This window comes from Ambystoma mexicanum, chromosome 2q, assembly GCF_040938575.1.
Source record: "Ambystoma mexicanum isolate Mex_15411 chromosome 2q, UKY_AmexF1_1, whole genome shotgun sequence".
Taxonomy (NCBI): domain Eukaryota; kingdom Metazoa; phylum Chordata; class Amphibia; order Caudata; family Ambystomatidae; genus Ambystoma; species Ambystoma mexicanum.
Genome location: NC_090924.1, coordinates 79,948,108 through 79,973,484, shown reverse-complemented (window position 1 = coordinate 79,973,484; position 25,377 = coordinate 79,948,108). Strand labels below are relative to the sequence as shown.

At 45.7% G+C, this 25,377-nt stretch overlaps 1 protein-coding gene across 2 annotated transcripts in view; it reads right to left on the bottom strand.

Moving 5' to 3' along the window:
* Positions 1 to 12,319: 12,319 nt before the first annotated feature.
* XPO6 (exportin 6) overlaps positions 12,320 to 25,377 on the bottom strand; it is a 1,073,945-nt gene continuing 1,060,887 nt past the window's right edge. Inside the window, exons 23-24 of one of the 2 annotated variants that reach the window (XM_069646882.1) lie at positions 21,483 to 21,713; positions 12,320 to 13,048 (exon numbers count right to left, since the gene is read on the bottom strand). In XM_069646882.1, coding sequence (XP_069502983.1) covers positions 12,947 to 13,048; positions 21,483 to 21,713 — 333 coding nt within the window. In that variant the 3' untranslated portion in view covers positions 12,320 to 12,946. The remainder of the gene's footprint in view (positions 13,049 to 21,482; positions 21,714 to 25,377) is intronic. The other variant, XM_069646883.1, reaches the window with a different exon arrangement.

The window sequence follows — 25,377 nt, the reverse complement described above, 5'->3', positions numbered from 1 at the left end:
GGACTTTCATTTGGTTTCTTGTTGTTACCTTCTTTCAGGACTTGACTCTTTTCGGCTGGGGCTTTTCTTTAAATGGTGTGTCCGGCTACTGCACTATACCCCTCTAACCAGGGCACTGAGCCTCTTGCAGAATGATCTGCATAAGGCACGCACATCAAGGTCTCCGTATTTCGTGTTCTCATATAATATCTCTGTATGCAGACAATGCTTTACTCTATGTCCATGACCCAGATCTGAACCTCCACTTCATTCAGGAAGAAATACAGGACTTTTCCCAATACTCCGGGTACTGCATAAACTGATCCACGTCGGAGCTGTTCCCGCAACATGAAATACAAACCCTACTTGTGAGATTCACGGATTCCTATGGCTGCCCGAGACATTTACATATTTAGGGGCTAAGGTGTCCAATTCCACCAAAACACTTTTTTACTGATAACCTTGCCACTCATCTCCCAACTCTCAATGGAAGACTAGAATTCTGGTTGCGGTTACCGCTGTCCTTATATGGGCACCTATCACTCCTGAAAATGGTTTTGGTACAGAAACTTCTATATTAATTTACTAATATTCCAATATGGCCCGGCAGGTTGTTCTACAACACACTTCAATCACTGGGTTCTCTGTGGCTCGGGAGCTGCAAGACTAGCTTCGGCAGATCTGGTGAGACCATATGACGAAGGGGGTATGAGGCCCACCCCCCGACTTTGAATTACAGTATTAAATGGCCCAAGCACAATCTGCAGCACACTGGTATGTTACTATTTCAGTCCACCAACATGTGGTGATAGAACAGATCGGACTAGACCACTGAACCTACGCTCAGTTCCATTTGGTGAGAAATAAGATTTGTTCAATACGATCCGGTCCGAACAAAGGTTAGCACCTGTGCTAGAATATTTAAACGCCCAGGAAATGATACTCCATACAATAAGATTGCGCCATTATGGGTCTTTCTAGACATTTTGCCAACCCAAGATGCATCTATGCAAACAAAATGGGAACCTGAGAATAAGATTACAATAGGGGAAATATTCATTGAAGGACGCTTTATTACAATGCTGGAATTTTCAACTAAGCTAGGTGACACACTGACCCTTCGGCTCCAATACATCCGTATGAGCACAGCATTTCAGAAAAAATTACCTACGTTTCCATTAGAGCCACAGAGGCATGTGGATAGACGTCATTACACAAGATGCAATTGGGCATTGGCTGCCATTGACATTGTATGCAAAAAAAACCAGCAGGATCTGGGGGCTACTTCTCGCGCTTGTGCACAATGGAAATCATATGTAGGTCAGGAGCTACCTGATGACACTTAGGAGCGCTACTGTCTCCTCACCAATGAGGTATCCCTGGATGCCAGGTACTCCCCGATTCTATTCAAATTCTTGAACCGCCTTTCCTGTACACTGGCCAGGGTTGCTAAGTTCTCCCCTGAGGCCCTAAATGTCACGCAACACCGGCCGACTTCTTACACATGTTCTGGGGGCCCACTGGTACAAACATTCTGGTGTGATGTGGCAGACACGTTGGCGGAAATGACTGGGGTAACACCTACACTGACAAAATACCTGATAGACATAGGAAAGGTGACCACGTCGAACTGCAGATTATTTAATTTACCCTGCAAGAAATCCAAAAAATGTATCCTTAAAGGCTAAAAGTCACATATGGCTCCTACACACACTGCATGGCTACATGAATTAACTTATACAAGTGAAAGAGAGGAGTATTATTTTGCCACTTTGCCCCTGCCCTGTCATCCTAAGAATATATGGGAGGGATACTGGGCCTTTATGAGCAGTAGGACTACTGCAGCTGATGCTAATATGTAAGAAGCTAATCCTAACTCCCGGGCTACGAATGAACACAGTACCAGAATCATATGTGCTCTGTATTTGATACTGAAATGTTAAGATGGTGCACATTGTTTATTAGATATTCTCTGGCTGTTATATGTGCAAATGTACATGCCATGTAACCACTGATGCTTAATAATAATTTTTAAAAAAAGAAGAGAAAAAAGAAAAGGAGTGTCTGAGAGGATGTCACCTTGAAAGTAAGGGAGAAGCCCAAGCTGTGTAGGAGGTGGCATGCACTCCGCAGAAGGTTTATCACCTAGTCTGGGGATATGGCTTTGATGCGTCAGTCTTCCAGATAGGGAAAAACATCAGCTCGGTGAAAACTCTCCAGCAGAGGCAAGCCAAAACAGTATGCGTAACTGGTAATGCTTCTCTCTGATCACAAACCTGGAGGACTTTCTGTGCTTCTGATGAATTGGCACAGGGAAATGGGCATCCTGAAGGTCAGGGTACACCAGCCAGTTTTGGATCTCCACGGCTTGCAGAATCTGGACAAGCTACACCATCTTTAATCGGTGCTTCAGAAATCTTTTATCCAAGGTGGGGCACCATCCGATGTCGTTCTTTGGTACCAGAACAAATGATACGTGCCAATCTCTCTCCTAGTGGAACTGCCCCCTTGCTGAAAGGTTTCCTGGTAGGTGCATGGTTGTGAGGACTAAGGGGCAAGGGGTGGTGTTGGTCTGGGGGTCTCAATGAAAAGCAAGCAATACCCTAACCGGAATCTCCAAGGCACCATGGATGAACTTGTTTGGGTGTCAAGTCAAGGTGGCTTCTGCAGGGCTACAAGATCCGAAGCTGAAGCACTCTGGGGCTGAGCCTTCATTAAACTACCACTCAGGAGTGGGACCTGGCTCTCTGGGCAAACTGTTGGAAGGGCCTATATCCACACACTCTGGAAAAGTTTGAGGTTGTCGACTAGATTTGTTTTCTGTTGGACCTCCAAGACTATGGACTTTACCGTAGCCTTAGATTTCTTACCTTTATCTAATGGTCTACCTGCTTTGGAGCCAAAGAAATGTGTTCTGTTGAATAGCATGTCCAGATATTTTGTCTGTCCATCCGTTGCGAAGCCTGCAGTTCTCATCCACGCATGTCGTCTGACCACCGTGGCTGGCACTATACAGTCAGTATAGTCCAACCTCATCTGTAGGGCTCGATATAGCACTTACTTTCCGTCCTCTGCCAATTCTTTAAAACATCCCTCATCTCACCTTTAGGGATGCGCTCAGCAGCTTCTGATAATCACCTTCCAAAGGCATGCATATTTTTTTGCCATATTAATTGCTTACAACCCCACACTGCCATCCTCGAAAAACGTTTTTCTTAGGTGTCCAACTTTTTATTCTCCCTGAGTATTGATGCTTCTGTTGACAATTTCTTTTTCTTGGAGGCAGGATCCTAGCCCAGAGGCTTACTTCATTCTACTCTTCTTTGGGACCCTGCCGGCTTGACTAGGTGCGGCGGGACCTACTGCCTCGGTTGGTGTCCCAGTCTGGGCTGTCGATGCTTTTCAAGAATATGGAGCATGTTTGTCAGGAATTCTTCCCATTCCTTGGCCAAGGAGCTTGCTGTAGCACAAGTTATATGTTTGAGGCGCTGGAGTCGTCATCAGTAATGTCCCTCCCAGATCGATGCCTTTAATTTTGTGTGCGTAGGACGAAGATGAATGTCTGGACAGGCTTAGGGCATGGGATATTGTGTAACGTTTATAAGCCTTGCAGCAGACCATCTCTTCTGATGAAGGGTCTTTTTGGGATTTTGGACGCCCTGACACCCTACCCGCCTCTGAAGATAGGATTGTGGAGAGTCTCAGGCTTGATATTTGCAGGCGACCTACTGAGAGTTTTGCCATCCATTTTCTGAGCACTTTTGGGTTCATGATCGGTGAACCGATTTGTCATCTGTTGCAAACCTTTTGACACATGTGTATCACAATCCTTTCTCAGGGTGAAACCCTATGCTCTTTGACATTGCCTGAGAATAGCTGGATTCATGTTAGGCAGTTGCTGTGGAGAAAACCATTATTTTCCTGGGAGATTTAGGATAATTTTGAAGCCCTTTCTGCAATGGGCTGAAATGTCTCTGATCTATCTTGCTTTGAGGCTGCGGGTTAATATACCAGTTTAGTGAAGACGTATCCTGAAAGCGGGCAGGGTACTGACTGAATCTTTGGTTAGGATTGTAATCCTGAGCATGGTTTTCACCATTTTGGACTAGGGACAGATGCGTAACACACTTTCATAATCCTGTGCTGGATATGTTGCTTTGGGGTTTATTTGGGATATTTGCCCGATTAATTATTTTTCTCCTTTCATGGCTTTTAACAACGTCAGACAATGTTTTGGGGTCCCTTGACACCAGGACGAGATCAGGAAGACTAGCCTCTAATTTTAGTGCTTTGAGGAGTTTCATTTGTTTTGGGATTCCTTTTGGGTCAATTGGCTTCCTGCACTTTATAGGCAATGGTAGTCCTGGTAAGAATCCAGTCAGGTGATCTTGTTTCATTAAAATCAGGGACCAAGGGTCCGAGTATGTGAAGCCAAAATAATAAGGCCACAAATTCTGCACCATATATACTACTTTTGAATCTTGGGTGAATGCATGTTTAATAGACTGTGCATAATCTGACGCCCCCACGGGCTGCAGCTGAACTTATCGACGGCTCGTAGGGACTCATGAATATCTCCTCGAAACATTGTGCATTGAAGTTATATCTCCATGTATGCAAGAGATCATCATCAAGATCTAAGTTTGCATCTACTAAATACCTGGTCTTTTGTGGTAGGTAGTGATGAGGCTTCAAATGGCCTACAAAAGGACTGATGTGCGGCTGTTCTAAAAAGGATCAGAACCGCTGAAGCATGTGTATAATGCAGCTAATCGGTTCTCTGAATATGCACCTATACCAGTGGAACAGGGAATTTGGAAAAGGGACGTACAGCCATGGCATCCGACAATGCTAGGTAGCAAAGCTCTTGGTGTCTGGTGTTTCCACTTCTTTGTATACATTCCATGTAGTGACAGAGAAACAAGGCTTTTCTGGGAGAAAAAGATCCTTTCAGTGATTGCGACTTGGTTTTGCTAGCAGGGTGTTGGGGGGAAAAGTTCTCAAGTCCCTCGAAATGGTTGTAGTCCTGTGTCCTCAGATTCTGGCCAGTAATTCAGACATAACAAGTCTTAGAAGACTACATGGTACAGAGGAACTTACTTGCAATTATTCTGTTTGGGTATTTGCCATCTTCTATACTAAAGGATGCATTCCAGGGTCAACAATGGATGCAGAACCTCAGATCAACGAGGACTTTGGGGGAGAAAAGGGTCTCTGCTGCCAATCACAGTGATGCAGCCATTCCAACTTTTGACCATTACTTAACCACAGGGACTGCCAGAGTCAACTTTCATGGGTTTTTATTTGGATATTCAGCAAGGTGTGGATTACAGCCTGAATGCATACACCATTCACAATCAGGTCACATCTAGTTCTGTCAAATGCAGCACTCGCAGAGCCACAGAGTAGCAATGATAGATTGAAACATCTGTATGCTATTCCATCATAGGCAACAATGTTCAGTTGTTGCATGCAGTAATGGATTTGAACACAGGTTCCCCTTATGGACATCCTTTTGAGTACAACAGGTTGTTACCCAGTAAAATAGACAGATAATGCCACAAAGGGGGCTCACAGTAGGAGCAGGATGAAAGGCTTACGACTCAAAAGCATGTTCAGCATATGTGTCCTTAATGAGTCCTCATCAGGGAAAAAGGTTTGTAAACAAGTCTGAGGGGGCGGGGGTGCGTCCACAGTACAATAGTCCCCCTGGGGGTGGTGCACCGAGGGAGGATCACATGGGGAAAGAATTCCCCTATGAGATTAGGGACGACCTTCACCAGAGAACGCGGTATCACACCGCTTTAATACCACCAACCCCTTCTACAACTCCAAATCCTCCTTCACCCTCCCTGGATAGAGCAGATATATTTTATTGTCAACTCAGTCTACCTAACCTACATGACAACACTGAAAAGCCAGACAGTACAACATATCATGTATATAGCTGTAAGGCTGGTACTGGGATGAAGAAGGTGGCTAGTCCAAGGATCACTTGTGAGAAAAGTGAGCAGTCTATCTTTCTAATGCCAGTGATTGGCCCAAAGCAGTAGATCAATCCGACGCAGGAGTTTCGAAGGAGAAGCTCAAATGCAGCCGCAGCTGAGATGCGCGCGAGCGAGAGAGAGCCATCCCCCAAAGAGGAATAGCAGGAGCCATGCATGGGAGCAGCTGATGTGAGCCGCAAGGGAAGCCCGAACTGGAGGAAAGAGAACCTGAGCGTTAGGTCCATTAGGAGAGGACTACTCGGATTGCTGCAAAGTGAATCCTCTCTGCCTCCCAGGGCCCGGTGAAGCGCAGAAGAGAGAACACACAGCCGGGAAAAGGCTGCAGACCCTGCCGAACGCTAGTGGAGCCTCCAGAAGGGACACAACTCCAGTGTCTTGGCAGGAGATAGAACCAAGCCACTTTTGCGAGTCTGGGACCCATACCCATCTGAGAGACTGGGAACAAGAGGGTCAAGAACCCTGGAACTGATGAAGAGAATCCTATGCTTGGTAGTGGAGCGTGTCAAGCTGGTACGATATAAGAAATGTGAAATCAAGAAACAGTTCTTCGTGAATTATCCAGTAACTTAAGGTAAGAAGCAGCCTAAGAGCAAAGAGCACAGCCCTAGCACTGGAATCCTCTTGTATTTTGGAACATTATTTTGCATCACTTTATTATCTGCAAAACTAGGAACTTTTCTGTTGATTGACAACACCAGGAACACCATTTCCTTTAAGAGATCATCCTTGCACAGTTATCCATTATTAGTGCTAGGGACAGAAGTAGGTTTTGGAACACAACAGTGACAGACTTGGTGTTTCGGGCTTTTTGATAATTTCACTACTTTCCTTTAAGGTATTGAAAGACTTTTAGCTTTAGGGATAGACGCGCCTTTTTCCAACCCTTTTTTATTTAATAAAAGTCTTTACCCATAAACATGCCACCATTGTGTCCAAGCCTTACTTGTGCACCCTTACACTCAACAGTTATTACTTTCAACATCTTATCTGACCTTTACCATCTGCTGACCATTTGTCGTCCATGCTCATAACCACCCAGTTTGCTTCCTTATGCAAATTGAGATCCCCCAAATGAACACATTTACCTCTCAGTAATGTTATTTCTGATGGAAGTTCCTCCCACTGATTACTTATCTATGATATCACTCTCCCAGCACAGCTGATATTCAGAAACATTTTACCGCCAGGGCCTCAGTGCGGCTCCACATCAACTCTGCCCGATGCCTCTATGTGTCCTGCGCCGGACACGACGTCTGGGCTAGTGTATGCAAAACCTCAGTTCCACCCTTTAATAGTTTTTTTTATAATCACATACCCGAGTTCGGTTTCTAAGCTTGGATCAGGGATTTGAACCTCTGTTGGCCTGCGTGGTCCTGCTTCCAAGAACAGCGTGTTGCCGCTGTGCTATCCTCCGTTCACAAGTATACTTGTGAACCATGTACTCCCTAGCACTCCGAAAATCAAGGACCACAGAACCAAGATGTACTCGATGACCACCAAGAGGGGCAGATAGGGAGGGCAATGAGGAATCTGTGGGAAGAACGTCCTTCAGAAAGAACATTACAGAGAGGTGAGTAATTTGTTCTTCTAATGGACTCCTTCCTCTTACAGATTACCCATCTATGATAGATTCCAAAAGCATTACTATGACCTAAAGGAGGGAGGGGTAGCAAGGACACCACCTGAACTAGAAAACTCTGAAGGACAACTCTGCCAAAACGAGCGTCCTGACCAGACATAGAATACAAGCATTAATGCTAAGCAAACGTGTGTAAGGCAGCCCATCTAGCCGCTTGACAAATATACAGAACAGGTACTTTGCTTTGCAGAGACGAAGTGGCGGCCAACCCTGTGGTGGAATGATCCACAGTGTCAGGGTCTGTTAGGTGACAGCCTTGCCAGCTCGGGGACATTGTAACCAATGAAAAGTTGATCAGTTCCTTTCTCCCTTGTCCGAGAGACGTAGAACCTGAGGGACAGCCCCAGATCCAGCAGATTGAAATGCTCCCCCTGCCTTGGAAGGAAGAAGCAGAGGAAAAGACTGTAGATGGATCTTTTTAGAGGGACGGAAATCCGAGAATACCTTCCGAAGGAAGGAGGGAAGGTTTAACTCTCGTCGCCTTTGCCTTGGAGAAAACCAAGTAGGGAGGATTAACGGACGAGGCCTGGAGCTCCTCACACATCTACCGGAAGGGATCTCAACCAGGTAAATTACCTTAAGGGTAAGCTGTCTTAATGAACAAGAATGAAGGGGCACAAACTGAGCACCCACTAAAAACGTCAACACTAAATAGAAATTCCGCACCAGAAAAACAAATTGACTTGGGGAAAACATTGGAAAGACTCATCAGGTATTGAACGACCATGGGGATCTTGAAATAAGAGTTCTGCTCAGGGGTCCTCTTGAAGACCGAGATGGCCGCAAGATATCCTTTCACTGTAACAATCTACAGGCCCGTCTGGGGCAAAGACAGAAGAAATTCCAACACAGAGGAAATGGAGCAAGTATGGCCCCTTTTGGCAGAAGCAGAGTGACCCCCCCCCCCCCCACTTAGTAGGAGATGTTTGGGAGGCAAGGGTTGCTGGCATGGAGGTAATCTGAAGGGTGGGATGCAAAAGGGAGGCAGTATCCCTGCTGTATGACCTATAAGGCCCTGGCATCTGAGGTAGTAACTTTCGGTTCCTCACCAAACATGGATATTCTGCCTCCCACAGAGGACAGAAGGCAGAAGTCCACTTCAGAGATGCTTCGTGGCGTGGGTTGCGGAGAGCACAGTGAAGGTGGAAGCACCTCCTCTAAGCCCGCCCCCGGCGCCTGCCCCAGACGACGCTGCCCTTGCATGCCTGATGGTTCTTGATTTTCAACTATTTGGGCATAAAAGCCGAAAAATGGCAAGGTGTCCAGGCCACTTGGCGGCCAGTTCCACCCTGGTGGCAGAAATGCTTTTGGAGAGCAGCTGCGCTGGGGGATAGATATCATAGTAGAGGAATCAGTGGTGGTAAGGAGTCAGTTAGAATTACCGTTACTGCTTAGTCTACTGTTGAAGATTATTGAAATCGAGCAATGCCTATCAATTCATCCACCAGCTCTCCAACTACTGAAACCAAAGTCTTCTAGCATTCAAGGGTGAATCGTACAGCCTATCAATGTGTCCCTCTGTCATCTCCCTCAATCCCATTGATTTCTTTCCTGTGTCTTTATATCTGGTTTCTATTTTAAGTCATATGGATACTTTGCGACACCTTTACTTGCACTTCATTTTTTCAAATCTAAAATAACTATTATCAGGGTTCCTTAAGTTAAAGTAATTTATGTTGAGTCTCTCCTGGTTATTTCTGCCAAGGCTGAGTCCACATTTCTCTTCCTACCTTGATTCTAAATGCATTTCGCCATTGCCTTTCCAATTTCCTTCTTACTGCACATCATTTAGTCAGAGGTTTCGCTTTATCGAACTCCCCTTTAACAACTTTGAAAATGTTCTTTCTTTTCCCAAATGTAGTTAAAACAGTTCTCAAATTGTTTCTAGCCACAGCTATCCAGCTATTTCCATTCTGTCCCATGGCAAGGCATATAAACATTCTGTCCAATCTATTTTGCACAACACCCTTGATGTCAATTCTTATTTGTTTTTTAAAATTTTTTTTTTTTGTTTTTTTTTGTAATTTCTAGTTTCTTACAAACTTTTATTACAATTTTTCTCCAACTTTCTTCCTCGGTCACTTCACTTTTGCAATAGAGTTGACGTCAGGAGTTTGGCAACTCGTTAATTTCATAATTTCATGATTTCATGATGTGCTCCAGAAAGTTTATGGCTGCACAAGTCAAGTGAACTGAGGTCCCACTTAAAATTTTCAACCACAATTCTTCCATGCAATCGGTTTGAGGGCCGAACTTAAATAGGTGGAGAGACCTTGCGTCCTTCAGTGAGTGACAATCAGTCATTAGATGTTTTAGTGATTCTGGGTGATTTCCACAAAACCTGCATGAAGGGTCTTTTACGTTGTCGATGTGTCGGAGAAAGCACATTTGTCTAGTTTTATGGAGGTTTGTTCTTAAACGCAAAAAACTATCTCTGTGATGACGAGACGGAAATGTGCTCAGGTATTTCGGTAAGCAGTCTAATTTGTTCGGAATCATGCTCAGGTCTATGGTGGTCTTTAGTTCATTGAGTTTTCCCGTGTTGTCAATCCAGAGCTGACGTCTCAATTTTTTTTTTGCGTTTTGAGGTCGTTCTATTAGCATCTCCATATTGATGTTTGCGGCTTGCATGATTGATTTTACTTTTTTGGCCCATACTTCTTGTAAGGTATTTGATTTTGAGTTTTTTTGTGAGATGAACAATTTGAATGCTGGCTCAACCTTCTCTGACGACATCTTTCGTAATAAAGTCATTGATTTCCAAATGACAGCTCCATACATTGGTTCGGGTCCTAATTCATAGCGGATTACTGATACTGACAGGTATTTAGGTAATCTTAGCACCCGACGCCAGAATAAACCCTCAAATTTAGACCAGATCTTAAAATCGATGTTCCAGCCTGTCTCTGCACCAAACGTCAAGGATGGTATCACCTTTTGTTGGTAGAAGGTCCGCACTGGAATCAGGGAGAATTTTCCAAATTGCGAGTGTATCTTTGCACCTTGTAGGGACAATGTTTTTATTCTTTTTTCGAGTTCAGACACCCAGCTCCATTCTCTAATTGACATAGAGAATGGAATACCCAAGTATCGAATTGAGGTCACTTCCTCAATCAGGACGTTGTTTAAATTCCATTTGAAGTTCTTATTTTTATGGCCCTCGTCATGGCCTAATTTCAGAATTTTGTTTTGGCAACATTGATTTTTAAGTCATTGTCCATCATGTAGGTGTTCAATGTATTTAGTAGCCTCTGTAGTCCTATTTGCGTTTTGTCAACTAGGACGAAGTCGTCGGCGTAGATCAAGTAGCTTACCGGATTGCCATTAAGTTTAGGTGGAAAGCAGTGAGTATTTGTTAGTGTATCTGAGGTAGCATGGGCAATTCAATGAGCCATGTACACTGTACAAAGAACACTGCTGCTCCAGGATCCTCTGGAATAAAAGGTGAGCTATATATAACAGTATGGTGTGTGTGGAGTTTGGTGACACTATTACAGAAACAAGGATGTGATGGAAATATGTAATTCAAGCGTTACTAAAATGCACACTGTACAATCATGTTTTTACATATTAACATTACACATATTTACAATTTGGGAAACGGCGATTTGTACAAAACGACCATTTGTGACCAGGTGCTCTTAACTGTCACATTTTTTCCATTTAATCGTCAAAGTCATTGCCTGTTGGCCTTAATGGACTACATTTAAAGATGGATGCTGTCCAATTCTCCTTCTGAACCCCATTATAATAGACTTGTTCTATCCAGCACCATCAACAATTCACTCACCTTTTCCAGCTCTTAAGTTTTTCCATCACTATTCTCTTCAAACCGTCCCCATGCACTCCCTTATGTATACAATCTTATCATATATTTTGATCGCACATTCCAAGGTTTCCTACTGAGTGCTGCCAGATATCAATCTGTTTTTCCCATACGCTTAACAAGCAAACATAACAATGTCTCATACTACAGTTCTAAAAAGAACTGCACAAAACATCAACAAATCCACACACCACTACCACCAACTAACGGGGAAAACAGTTATTAACAGATACTACATAGACCTTATATTTTCTGCTGCCACATTCATTCTTTCTTTATCCTTCTCTGCGCGGTGAAGCAAACTTGTAGAGGCAGAAGTGCTATACAAAGCAAGAATACTGTAACATGTTGCCACATCCATCCTTTGCCCACCCCCCCCCCCAACCAATCCCTTGCCTTACAGTAGGACTGCCACAATTGATACCGTTTTAATAGCTTTCAGCCAGCTTTAGGAGACAAGCAAATAAACGCCAAAAGCTTCTTCATATCTTTCACACCACTTAAAGTGTTAACACATTACATAAATATGTACATGAGGGTTAAATGTCCAGATCTGTTTAGATACCTTTGAATTATGATCTTCCTGCAGCCAAAGGAAAGCCTTTCTTAAGAGTAACCATCCAGAAAGAAGACACACCAACTGATCTAAATTAAATGTGTTATTAACTTAGGGATGCGGGATGGGGGGGTGGAGTCTTCGGAACAAACAGCTTCCTTGGCCAAGTTGGCATATCACACATACACGTACTAGGAGACAGGGTGGTAGTCAACCGTTGAGAAAGAACTTGGGAACCATTCTGGTACTTTCAACTAGTAAGCAAAAAATGTGCTCTTACTCCAGAAGGCTGATGGCAACGGAACGGAAGCTGCTTTAACATAAGCACTTTATTTCCAAATACGGCGTCCTGGTTTCACAATGGAATGATAACAACAACAACAAATAAAGTCTCTCTGCTCCAGGCTCCACGCAGAGATGCTTGAAGGCAATTTAAAATTAAATTGAGGTGGGGTCGCGGGGGACCAGAGCTTGAGACACAGTTCCAACAGCACGCTTCAACTCCGACGAAGCTGGCAAAAGCCAAGAGAGGGTGGGAGGGGGCATTGGAATGACACGAATGCTTGAATGTTTGAAGTCGGGTTTGGTGGTGAGGGTTCCTTTTACTTCAACAGCTAAAATGGTTCATATCCGCCCAAAGTTCTTCCCAACTGAAATTGGTGGACATAGACAGCATGTACTTAAAAAAGTTTCATTAAAAATCCACATGGAAAAGTAGAGCTACCCATGGCTTTCACTGGGTTCAATGCACTTGTGGGGAAAGGGGGAAAGAGGGTAGTAAGACTTTATCCATCAGCAAGTGCAGAGTTTTGCCAGCTGTACAGAAGGGAGGGAAGTATGATGGCAAGAGCATCGGGCGGTGCAAGACATGAAGCGTGTGTTTGTCTGTCGGTTGACATTCAGAAGCAGCAGCATTGGATCCCGCTGTACAGTGGCAACTATAGTTTCACAGTTCCAGGTGGCAGGCTATGATTGCAGAGTCGGTAGTACCGCAGGTCATTTACCAGCCTGTGCACATTCTGGGTGAATGAGGGCAAGTCCTGAAAGAGAAAGATTTGAGAAGCGTTAGACATCTTATGCGACACCTTTGACCTACTCTACAGTCGTAATAGTAATCCCCCTGCTGCAGAGGCACTTGTCACACCAAACCCGTATGCTGTCTGAGACTTCCTCTCTTACTTTAGTTGACAAAACATTTTATCAAACAAACTTTTCATGTTTCCCCATTACATGAAACAGATAACAGCAATTACTTCTTCAGAAAAAAAAGCATTCTTGTTAGAGAAGCAAATAAGAAAAATTAATAGTTACTCACCGTAGTGACTAACATACTCAGTCCACAGTCCCCTTTCCTCCATACTGCATGGGCATCCCTCGCTAGGGACAGGAGACGGAACCTTTTTTCACCAGAAAAACCTTCTGCCCCTTTAAATTTAGAGGTGCGCGGTCCCGGGAGCATGCGCTCCGCTCACTCAGGCCACCGGCGCCACTCTCAGTCCCCACTGACAAGTCGGCATTGTTTTAAACATTGCCTAATGACACCAGTATTTTTAGGGAGGAGGATGGTGGGACGTATGGAGGAAAGGACACTATGGACTAAGAGTATGTTAGTCACTACGGTGAGTAACTTAATTACTCTTACGTCCCGTCCCCTTTCCTCCATACTGCATGGGCGATTACAGGGTGGAGAGGAGACCCTCCCTAAGAAAACAGGTTCCTCAGAACCGCCTGTCCAAAGGCCGCATCTGACTTCGAGCCGGTGTCCAAACAGCAACGCTGACAGTAAGCCGAAGGGGTGGCACAGATGGCAGCCCTGCTGATGACCTGCCATGGAACCTGCCGTTGGAATGCAATGGCCGTGGCCTTGACTGACAGCTTGGGAGTGCATTTTAGACGGCAGCGGCTTTTGATGCCCCTCGCAGGCATCCATGATGGCCAAAACCATCCACCATGCAATAGAGGCTTGGATGCCAGATACCCAGGCCTGGATTACCCGAAGGTCACAAACCGTGCGTCCAACTTGCGGAAGTCCTTTGTCCTGTCCAGATAGAATTTCAGTGCATGTCTGACATCCAAAAAAACCTAGGTAAGACTATTTCCTCGTTTAGGTGGAAATCTGAAGGTACCTTAGGTAGGAACGCAGGGTGTGTCCGCAGAACCACCTTATCCCTGTGAAAAGTGGTATAGGGTTCTGAGGCCACCAGAGCCTGGATCTCGCCGACTCTGCAAGCAGAGGTGAGGCCCACTAACAAAGCTGTTTTAATTGTGACCAGTCTGATGTCTGCGTACACCAAGGGCTTCTGCGCCAAACACCACATTGAGGTCCCACACGGGGTGTGGCTTCTTGATGGGCAGGTAGAGCCTGGACAGGCCCACCAAAAGTCTCCCGACTATCGGGTTGGAAGAGGAGAATACCCCCTCCTCCGAATTTCTTTAGGCCTCTATGGCTGCCAGATGGGTGCGGCATGTATCCACCTGTACGCCTGAGTGCGCAAGGTGTGCGGAGAAGGGAGAGCGCATCAGCGTGCACGTAAGAGGGCCGATCTCCTTGGAGTCCGCCCAATGACAGAATCTAGTCCATTTACTCTTGTACTGACTCCTGGTAGCTTTGCTCCTGGTGCCCTGAATGATTTCCAGGTTGACCTGTGATAGGCTCAGGTGCTTGAGCGTGACCTGCTCAGGAACCATGCTGCGAGGGCTAACTTCTGTGGGGCTGGTCGGATTACTCTGACCCCCTGCTGCACCAGAAGAGGAGCTGACCCCACCGGAAGGTGAAAGGGTTGTCTGTCCGTGAGGCTGGGAAGTTCGAAGAACCACAGTCTCTCCGGCCACCATGGTGCTATCAGAATGACGCTGAGGTGACTAGATTCTGTTATCTTGCGGATCACCTTGTGGACCAGGGTTGTGGGAGGGAAGGCATATGCTGTCATGCCATCCCAATGTATCTGGAATGCGTCACCCAGGAAGCTGGGGCCCTGCCCCTGCCAGGATGCAAACTGTTTCCTGTTGTCCCAGGAGGCAAACAGATCCACTTGAGGATGGCCCCATCTGCTGAAGATCTCCAGCAGCACCTGAGCTTCGATTATTCAGGAAAACCACAAGGCAGGTCTTAAATAACCATTGTGCACACATGGGCTCTCGGAAGGCCACTACACTGCCTGTGGGCGTGGACCTGGGTGCCTGGAGCTTTGTTTTAAATTCCTTAATGTGATTGGTGGGCTGGCTGGCAGAAGTCAGCCCCTGTGGCTGAAGTTACACATGGACAAACCCCTTTTCCTACACCCAGTTCTGCTGAATCTTTGGAATGTGAGCAGGTTGGCTTACTTTTTTCGCGGTTTTGCTGCTGAAAACAGTTCTAGTTTTTTTTGAGAACCAGTCTGGCGATACAGTTGATATAGGTGTATCTTGCCTGCACTCCGTTTTGCATTTTTGGGTGCCGGGTGTCCCTTACAGAGCCTTCCTCATTCTGCTGCTGGTCCTCCTTATCTGCTGAGGGGCCAGGCCTTCCATCTTGTGACCACTTTCTGGGTTTACTGCAGGTCACCGCAGTTTACTGAAAGGGTCCCCTACTGTGTTGTTGGGAACTGCTGTCACCTAAATGGGTTTTGGGACCCTAACACCCTGCTAAATCTGCTTCTCTGGGTCTTCGTAGGTTGCCATGGCCGTTGTCCTGCTGCAGGGGCCATTTATTTTGCTGGTGTGTGATCCACGTTTTTTTGCTGAGCTGCCGGGTTCTGCCATGTGAAGGCTCCTGCTGCCGGGTTCTGCCATGTGAAGGCTCATCTGTCCTCGTGCAGCTATCTCCATCACTGAATCTGCTTCTGGTTTGTGAGTTTCGTACTCCTATGAAGGATGATTGCTCTTCTGTTGGGTTGTTGTTGGCTCAGGGTTTAAATCCCATTGTGAACAGATCTGTCATCTTGCCCTGCAAAAGAAGAGTCATACTAACGGCAGTGTTCATTCTTCTGGGAGCCAACTTTCTGGAGGCAAACACTGAGTACCTATTACTGGGCCTTGGGTAGGTGGGCTACTGAAGGTAGTCACCCTCAGGGAGCCCACAATCGTCAGGTTCTGCAATACATATGTATTTGGTGTAATACTTGCATACTGTGTTGTAGGAAACCTGTGACTGGATTCTGCGTGGCTTCCTGGATCCTAATCATGATGTAATTACTGTATGGTTTAAGGTCTACTCTTTACACACAGCTAAAATTCTATAGGTTTAGTTTTTGCACCAGGAAAGGGGCTTGCATTTTAAGGTTAGGACTGAGTAATGCCTTAACTGGCTATTTACTGATTCTACTTGTAGCTACACTATGTTTGTTCTGCTGTGCGTTATGTTTCACTGCAGTAACTTATTTTTTTCCTAACATGGATTGTACTTTGAACCGTGAATCATTGTGGTAAATTTCATAATTGTGAAATAACAGTTCTTAAAGCAAAACAGTTGTTTGCCGTAGATCGCAACCAATACAATGTGAACAAGAAAGCTCAGGATACGTGTTTGTACTGGCCAAGAGCAGTGACGTCCCCCCACACAACATTTTTTAACTAGGATTTCTTGTCTTTTTTTTGAATTGGCTAAGTGATTACATAGTTTGGACTGTGAATTTAATGAAAAGTGAAATACACCCATCTCTTTCATAAACATCATAACCAGAAGTGTATGTATTGGCACTATGAAATGAGTTGCGGGCAGGAGTAACTGAACGTTAAAACAGTACTTCCAGTTACGTGCTGTGTTTTGACTGTCAACAGTCCGGCAAGCACAGCAGCATCAGAACAAATGAAAAGCTGGTCATCCCTTCCTGATCTACCTTATCCGAGAGAAGTAGCGGAGGGCCCGCACTGAGCGCAGCCAATGGAAACATTTCTCTGCCTTAGAAGGATAAGGTGGAGGAAAAAAGCAGGAAGATGGATCTTTTGCGAGAGATGAAAACCAGAGACTATATTCGGGACGAAGGATGGTTTCACTCCCAATGCCACCTCTTCTTTCGAGAAACCCAAATATGGAGGTTTACCTGACAATGTCTTGAGCTCAATCACCCGTCTAGCGGAAGTGATGGTAACCAGGAGCATCACTTTCAGGGCGAGTAATCTTAAAGAACAAGAATGGAGGGGCTCAAACCGAGTGCCCATAAGAAACATTAACACCAAAATGAATTACCAAGCTGGAACAACAAACTGGCATGGGGGAAACCAGTTACAAACATTGCAAAAATTGCACGACAAAGGATTGTGAAAAAACTATCCCTGCTCTGGGGTTCATTTGAAAATCGATATGGCAGTAAGAAACCCCTTTGCAGTACAAATCTGCAGGCCTGTCCAGCCAAAGAAAGCAGAAAATCCAGAACGGAGTTAGTGGCGCAAGCAACGATCCAGATCCCTCTCCCAGCCCCATGCTGAAAACATACAGCACCTGCATGATGGATTTGGTGATGGGCAGAGAGGAGCCATTCTAAATTGTCTTCTGGAAAATCCCACTCCTTACACCTCAACCTTTCAGCAGCCAGGCATGATACTTAAGGCTGTTGAGGTCCTGGTGGAGGATTCGTCCTCCCAAATGGGATAGCAGATCTGCTCTCTGGAAAGGTGCTAGGGAGGGCAGATAAACATGGCCCAGCAACTTCAGTTATCAAGTTCTTCAGGCCCAATCCGGAGTGAGCAAGATCATCATGGACCCAAACTGGCATAGCCTCTCGAGAATCAGCGGAATGGCAGGGATTGTCACCCCCCCCCCCCCACCCCCACAGAGGTCCTGGTTGAGGGAATTCCCTGGAGCATAACCACTTGTACTTCCTGTTCACAACTGAAGCTAAAAGGTCCACCTGAGGTGTCCCCAACAGGAGAAAATCTCCTGCAGAACTTCCCCACAAAGCTCCCACTTGTGGCAGGCCGAAGTCTGTCTTGTTGAGGCATCCACAATGACGTTCTGTGGATGCACCCCGTCCAGATGAGCTGCTCTCAAAGATAAGCCATTCTCCAGCTCCCAGAACCACAGTCGCACTGCTTCTCTGCACAGAGACAAGGGGCCCCACACCACCTAGTTTATTGAGGCAGTGCTTTCACCACTATTGTCCGTCAGACAAGCAGTTTTGCCCAGTACAGAAGGCAGGAAAGTGACTTGGGCAGGTTGATCGCTCTCAAATTCGAGAAAATTGATGTGTCCTCTGCAATCTGATGGACACCAAGGGTTGCTCACAGATCGTTCTTGCAGGTGAGCGCGCCCAGCCTTTCAAGGACCCGTCCATGACAAGAGTCAGTTGCGGGCAGGGTTGTTGAAACAGAGTCCCCTTCAACAGGTTGTCTCACAAGGATCACCACTCCAGGTCCCAGGATACTTGCCTCGACAGCTGAAGATCTGAGGTACGTCCCTGAAACTGAGACCACTGACAACTGAGAAGCCACTGAAGTAACCTCATCACGCCCAAGCCTCTGGCACTACAAGATTGCAGGAGGCCAAAAGACCCAGCAGGCGCAGGAAAGCAGTGCCCGGAAGCTTCTCAGATTGCAAGACATGGACCATCTTAGGGATGTGCGCTACTCTATCCTCAGGCGGAAAGGCCTTGTCCGGGGCAGTGTCCAAGATCACCATGATAAACTAAAGGGACTGGGATGGAGATACCCAAGACTTCTTGAAGTTTAGGGAGAAGCCCAAGCTATACAACAGGCTGTAAGTGCGGAACAGATGCACCGCCGCCTGGTCTGGGGAGCAAGCTTGGATGAAGCAGTTTTCCAGAAGGGAAAGAGATAAATGCCTTCTCTTCTGAGGCAGGTTGCTACCACTGCCAACATTGCCTCCAGCTAAGTCCTGGCAAAGGCCTGTCTCTTTAGACTAGGGTTGTCCAACTTTGTGTATCGAGGGCCAGAATCCTGACTGTTTTCCATGATATCCCTCATTAATATTCCCAAGAAAAAGTTTGCATACATTTGGAATCATTGTATGCAAATGTATCTCATGCATATTAACAAGGGGTACCCTGAAAATCCGACATGGATCCGCTCGAGGCCTAGAGTTGGACAACAGTGCTTTAAACCGACACCTAAAGACCTAAAGACCAGTGCTTTTGACCCACAAGCTGGTGGGACCAACCAGTGCAGACAACTTGCATGGCGACCATACCCTTTGGAGAGTTAGACAACATTTTGTTAACTATCATTGTCGAAGAGCTTTGATATCCTTCCCGCGCTCTATGCTCTGAATTTTCTCGTTCGAGAAAATGTTTTAGCAGATTATGCACAGTGCTAGGATCCAAACTGCGAAACAGCCTTCCCTTGCATATTAAGGAAATCTCAAATGTATTAAACATTGGGCAACTTTGGTGACACCTCACTTAAATATAGCTGCCACTATTCTGCTCCCTAAAACCTGTGTAGGGTGATAAACTCACAGGGCAGAAATAGGCAAACCGCGTATGGGGCATGTTAGGAGGAACCCAATACCAAATACCTTATACAAGCTAAAAAAAGGGAGGTAATGGCAAGGGGATTTAATGAGAACTCCTCTGACCACCAAACACCAAAAAGATCAAGGAACCAAAAAACAAATATTTGAGGGAAAGTGCAGTAGAATCACCAACATAGGAATTCTGACTTAAAAGGATTCCTCCTACATGCAGGCTCTTCCAGAGAAGAAAATAACATGCCAGGATGAGAAAGGAAAAAAAACAAACGGTTGCTTACCTTTCTCTCTTTCAATGACAAACTGCTGGAAGTGATCCAAGACAGGACAGTCAAGATCTCTTCCCACTCCGGAGCAGTTTAGTCGTTTAAGGACCTGATGCAAGAGGGAATAGCAGGCCACACATGTATTTCAGTGTGATGTGGGTCAAGGCACTCTAGATAGTGAATTAGGATGATGTGCCGAGAACTGCATAGTGCAGCACCTGCAAGAAGCCAGTTTGCCCCAACATAAAACAAGCAGGGGAACCAGAAGGCAGCTTGAAGAAAAATAGATTTAAAAAAGGACAAACAGGGAATAATAAAGAAATATAAAAATTACCTCTGCTGCACAGGTAATCAATCACGTCGGCTTGGAAAAAAGGACTGATGGTCACTGCTGTGGGCAGAGCTAGGGTGTGCGGATACAACATGCCACACAAGCACAGTAGCACCACACATCATTTCAAATTTGAAGGACATTGTTGTTCAAAAAGATCTGATCTTGTCCCCAAGGGCGAACACCCATGAATACAGAGGAAAGGGGACGAGGTAAAGGCATACATGACCCATAAGTAGTGCAGTCTATCACAAGCTTTGAAAGATGCTCAGAGGTGTGAAGAGAAACCTAGTTGTCCTTTTGCTACACTTGAGTGATAGGAAGGTAGAGAAGACAGACAGACTTGTTATTCACAACTGCAGCACCTAGGAAATTCCATTGCGTAGACCTGTTTGTTTTTTCTTATTCTGTGAGTTCTATAGTCTGTCTTTTGGGGAATTCAGATGGCGGTCAATTTTTTATTTGCAATACAGAGAACTCTGGGCGAGCCCCGACACTTGGAAAAAGGAAAATGTATTATTGTTACTAAGCACAGCAGACCTTGAGGGGGTCATTAATACTTCCTTTTTATTGTATTTAAGGGTAGTTTGGGCTGGAGGAGCAACTTGGAAAGAGGCCTTATTAAAAGCACAAGGATATCCTTAAGTGAATCAGATTTTTAGGCTTGTTTAGTACCTTGGGGAATACCCTGGTGTGTGACCCTAGAAAAAGCACCTTGGGTGTGCATTCTATTGTGAGAGATGTGGGGGCATTTGCCACAGAAGAGAAGGAAGACAGCATGCTCACCCTCTAGCTTTCACTGGAAACCCCTTCTAAGGCAAAATGGATTTGGAATTATTTTGAATACTTGAACTAAAAACACTTCTTACTGCTGACGAGAAATGTTTAGTCTGGGGGTGGTTCGCTGCTGGTAAATTTAATGTGCATTTCTATAAACTTTAACCTAATCCTACCTGGGTTTGGAAAGAGTTGTTGGAGGAGTCCCGAAAATATTTACTGCCCAAATGGCCATTTATCCTGCTGCTGACAAATTAGTTTGTGTTGGGACAGGCTTTTAATGCAATCCCACCTCTTTTTCAAGAGTTTCCAGATGTATAGGCTTCCCAGATTAATATTCCTATTGTCTCAGAGTGTGCTTTCAATGCAAATTCATTTTTGTTCTAAGCCCACTCGCTCCCTTCTGGGCTCAAAGATTGTTAACTGCAGTGAAGAGCAGGTTGTAAAGTAACAGCTGTTATTTCAAAGCTATCTGGGTTTCTCCCTACTGCCACCTGTTAACCGAGAAAGGCAACTGCAGCTGAGGGAAAGTATTGATACAGAGTGGTTTATACACCGATTACCCCCATAGGAGCAGAGCAACTGTAGGACCCAATCCCCACAACATTTTCCCACCCCACCCGACCCAGCAGGGACATCAAGAAAGGGACACAAGATGAGCTTTAGGAGCACACTTTGGATATTATGTTGCATCTTACCCGATCCATTTTGAAATTTCTACCTAGTACGGTTTTCTGGTTGGAGTCGATGCCATCACAAGTTCCCAGAAATTCAGGTAGAAAGGCAGAGTAGAAGCTGTCAAAGTCGACAGATGCCATGTTATAGATGGCAATACCAATCTCCTCTTGTAGAAGGTCGTGAGATTTATGGATGAGAACTTGAAGGAGGACGTTAACAAACTGGAACAGCATTGTCGTCCTGAAGATCTTCTGTAAAGAGGGATGGTGAATGGAGAGGAAAAGGATTTTAAAATCATTGCATAAAACTTCACCAGCATGCAAATGTCACACAAACTAGTTAAATTCTGCTAGGAGGAGAAACAGCACTTTTCTTAAAGACATCATTGAGATCTTCTAACCAACCTCCCAAATGTAGATTGTTGAAGTACTAACAGCCAACACACAGAAGCAGCACTGGAGACTTTAGAGAAGACTTCTTGTACAAATGCCACCCAATTAATTTGAAAAAATAATTATTAGTATAATACAGCCAGAAACTGGCTTTATTATGGCACACATTACTTACCATAATCTTATTTTATCTGATCCTTGTACCTGCTTAGATTCACATGCTGTGCATATAGTCCGACATCTCGTGGAAGTCGCAGAGTATTACATCTTGTTTTCGAAGTTCAAAAAGGAATGTTGACTGGGTGCGACTGTAACACTATCCCTAATGTGACGTTTACTGTACCCATGAGTCTTCACGCATCAAGGTCCCTCTAATTATTTGCTTCTGCCATGAGGGAGCCTGAAGAGAATGCATGAGCGAGTACAGAAAATAAAGGAAAGGTGCAAAATGTCAAAGTACCTCCAACTCCAAGAGGGCAGGAAGGGCGGACGCATGTGAATCTAAGCAGATACAAGCATCAGAAATTTGATTACAGTAAGTAATGTATGCTTTCTGAGGCTTGTGGATCTGCTTAAAATCACCTGCTGTGCATAGACTAGCTAGCAGTACCAGGAGATGGTGGTGGAATGTTTGAAGGTACAGCAGCAAAGAACAAGTTACTTCTTACCTTGTAACGTTCTTTCGACGGGATGTTCCCCCGACGTATTCCTCATCTTAAATATATCCCTCCAGCTCTGCTGGCCTCGGAAAAATTTTCTCTAGAGGGCGCTGCGCGTCGACGTCCCTCGAGTCGATGTCCCTCGACAGCCGCCGTATCGACGCTCGACATCATCCTGCCTATAAAGGCCGCGCGCAGCGTCCGTTGCTCAGTTCCGTTTTGTAGCCCACAGTATTACTGTCTGGACTAGACTAATCCCCCTGAAGGAGCGTAAACTGCAACAACAAGGGAAGTAGAACTGCGGGGATGGATGGGAGGGTCGATGAGGAATACGTCGGAGGAACATCCCGTCGAAAGAACGTTACAAGGTAAGAAGTAACTTGTTCTTCGAAGGGATTGTGTCCTCCGATGTATTCCTCATCTTAGATAGGCTCCCATAGCAGTATTCTATATTCGGAGGAGGGAGTACTGACTTCACGCTGTCTTCTATTGATGAATAGAATGCAGTACAGCCCTTCCAAACCTAGCCTCTTGACTGGAGGAGGAATCCAGATTGTAAAAACGTGTAAAGGTATGGACAGACGACCATGTAGCGGCCGCACATATGTCTTTAACCGGCACGCCTCTTTTGAGGGCCGATGAAGCTGCAATTCCCCTGGTCGAATGAGCCCTAAGGTTTTGAGGGGGCTCTTTCCCTGCCAGTTTATAACATTCCAGAATGGCTAGAATGATCCATCTGGAAATGGTCTGCTTAGTTATTGGTAACCCCAGCTTGTGACCTGCGTAACCTACAAACAGCTGGTCTGCCTGTCTTATCCTGGCTAGTCTACTAATGTAAAAACTTAAAACCCTCCTAGGGTCTAGTCTGTGTAACCTCTCTTCCTCTTTCCCCGGGTGAGGAGGAGGATAGAAAGATGGTAGGGTAATCTTCTGAGTGATATGGAATTCAGAAACCACCTTTGGGAGGAAATTAGGCTTCACTTGCAGGACAACTTTGTCTTTGTGAAAGATTGTATGAGGGGGTTTACAAGAAAGAGCTTGTAATTCGCTCACCCTTCTAGCAGATGTAAGTGCTATTAATAAAACAGTTTTAAGGGTAAGGAATCTTAACAAACAAGAATGGAGAGGTTCGAAAGGTGTACCCATCAGGAAAGTTAGTACTAAGTTTAAATCCCATAGGGGAACTTGGAATGGTCTTGGGGGATAAACATTGGTTAACCCCTTTAGAAACTGTATTACCAAGGGTAATTTGAAATAGGATGGTTCTTCCGCAGTACGCTTAAAGATAGATAGCGCTGTGAGATAGCCCTTAATGGTGCCAACTTGAAGGCCTGAATTTGCCAAATATAGTAGGAAGGACAAAACCATTGGTGTACCACATGAAAATGGGTCGATATTCTGTTCTCTACACCAGCTGCAAAATCTGTTCCAACGGCAGCGGTATAAAGACTTTGTTGCTGGCCTCCTTGCCGAAAGCAACACCTCCATAACATCATCAGGGAGGTCCCAATCCTTGCACCTCAGCCGTTCAGAAGCCAAGCGTGAAGGTTGAGGGTTTTGATGTCTGGATGGAGAACCTGACCTCCCTTCTGTGAGAGTAGGTTCTGAGAGGAAGTCGAATTGGAGGGCAGATGGACAAGTCTAGAAGGTCCGGGTACCACGTTCTCCTGGCCCAATCCGGGGCAATTAGGATCATGGTTCGCCGGAATCTTCTCAACCTCCTGATCATTTGAGGAATGACAGGGACCGGTGGGAATGCGTACAGAAGCGGAAACTCCCAGTCCACTATGAACGCGTCTCCCAGAGCTCCTCTCGGAGGAAATTCCCTTGAGCAGAACAGGTCGCATTTCCTGTTTAGGCTGGTGGCGAACAGATCTACCTGAGGGGTTCCCCAAAGGGCGAAGATCTCTTGAAGGACTTCCTGAGCTAGCTCCCACTCGTGGGAGACTGTGTTCTGCCTGCTCAGAGCGTCCGCTGTCAAGTTCTTCTCTCCGGCTAGGTGAACTGCCGATAGAGAGATTCCTTCTTGGATTGCCCAAAACCAGAGCTGCATCGTCTCTCTGCACAGGGGTAGTGATCCTACGCCTCCTCTTTTGTTGAGGTAATGCATGGCCACCGTGTTGTCCGTCATTATCAGGACATTCTTCCCTTGTACAGCTGGCAGGAAAGCCTTCAATGCAAGTCTGATGGCTCTCAGCTCTAACAGGTTGATGTGTAGTCTGGACTCCGATGGAGACCAACGACCGCTGATGGTCAAGTCGTTGGCGTGGGCTCCCCACCCCGTGAGTGAGGCATCCGTGACTACTGTTATCTCCGGCCAGGGTTGCCAAAACTGTTCTCCTTTCAGAATGTTCTCCTGACAGGCCCACCACTGAAGGTCTCGAGCCACCCTGCCGGGAACCTGAAGAAGATCTGTCATTCTCCCTGAGAATTGTGACCACTGAGTCCTCAGTGCCCACTGGAGGGATCTCATTCTCAGGCGAGCCTCTGGCACAAGGAAAATGCAGGATGCCACGAGGCCTAGCAACCTCAAAAAGTCGAAGGCTGGGAGACGTTGGGCATGCTGGAACTTGGTAACCATCTGTAGAATATCTTGAGCCCTCACCTCTGGTGGCGCGACTTTTCCCAGGGAAGTATCCAGGATCGCTCCTATGAACTGGAGTCTCTGCGATGGTATCATTTGTGACTTCTTTAAATTGAGGGAGAAGCCCAGTCTGTGAAGGAAATGGCACACGTGATTTAGCTGGATCTGAGCTTGCTCCGGAGAAACAGCCCTGATCAGCCAATGGTCCAGGTAGGGGTAGACGTGAATCCCTTCCCTCCTTAGACTTGCAGCCACTACCGACATTAACTTGGTGAAGACC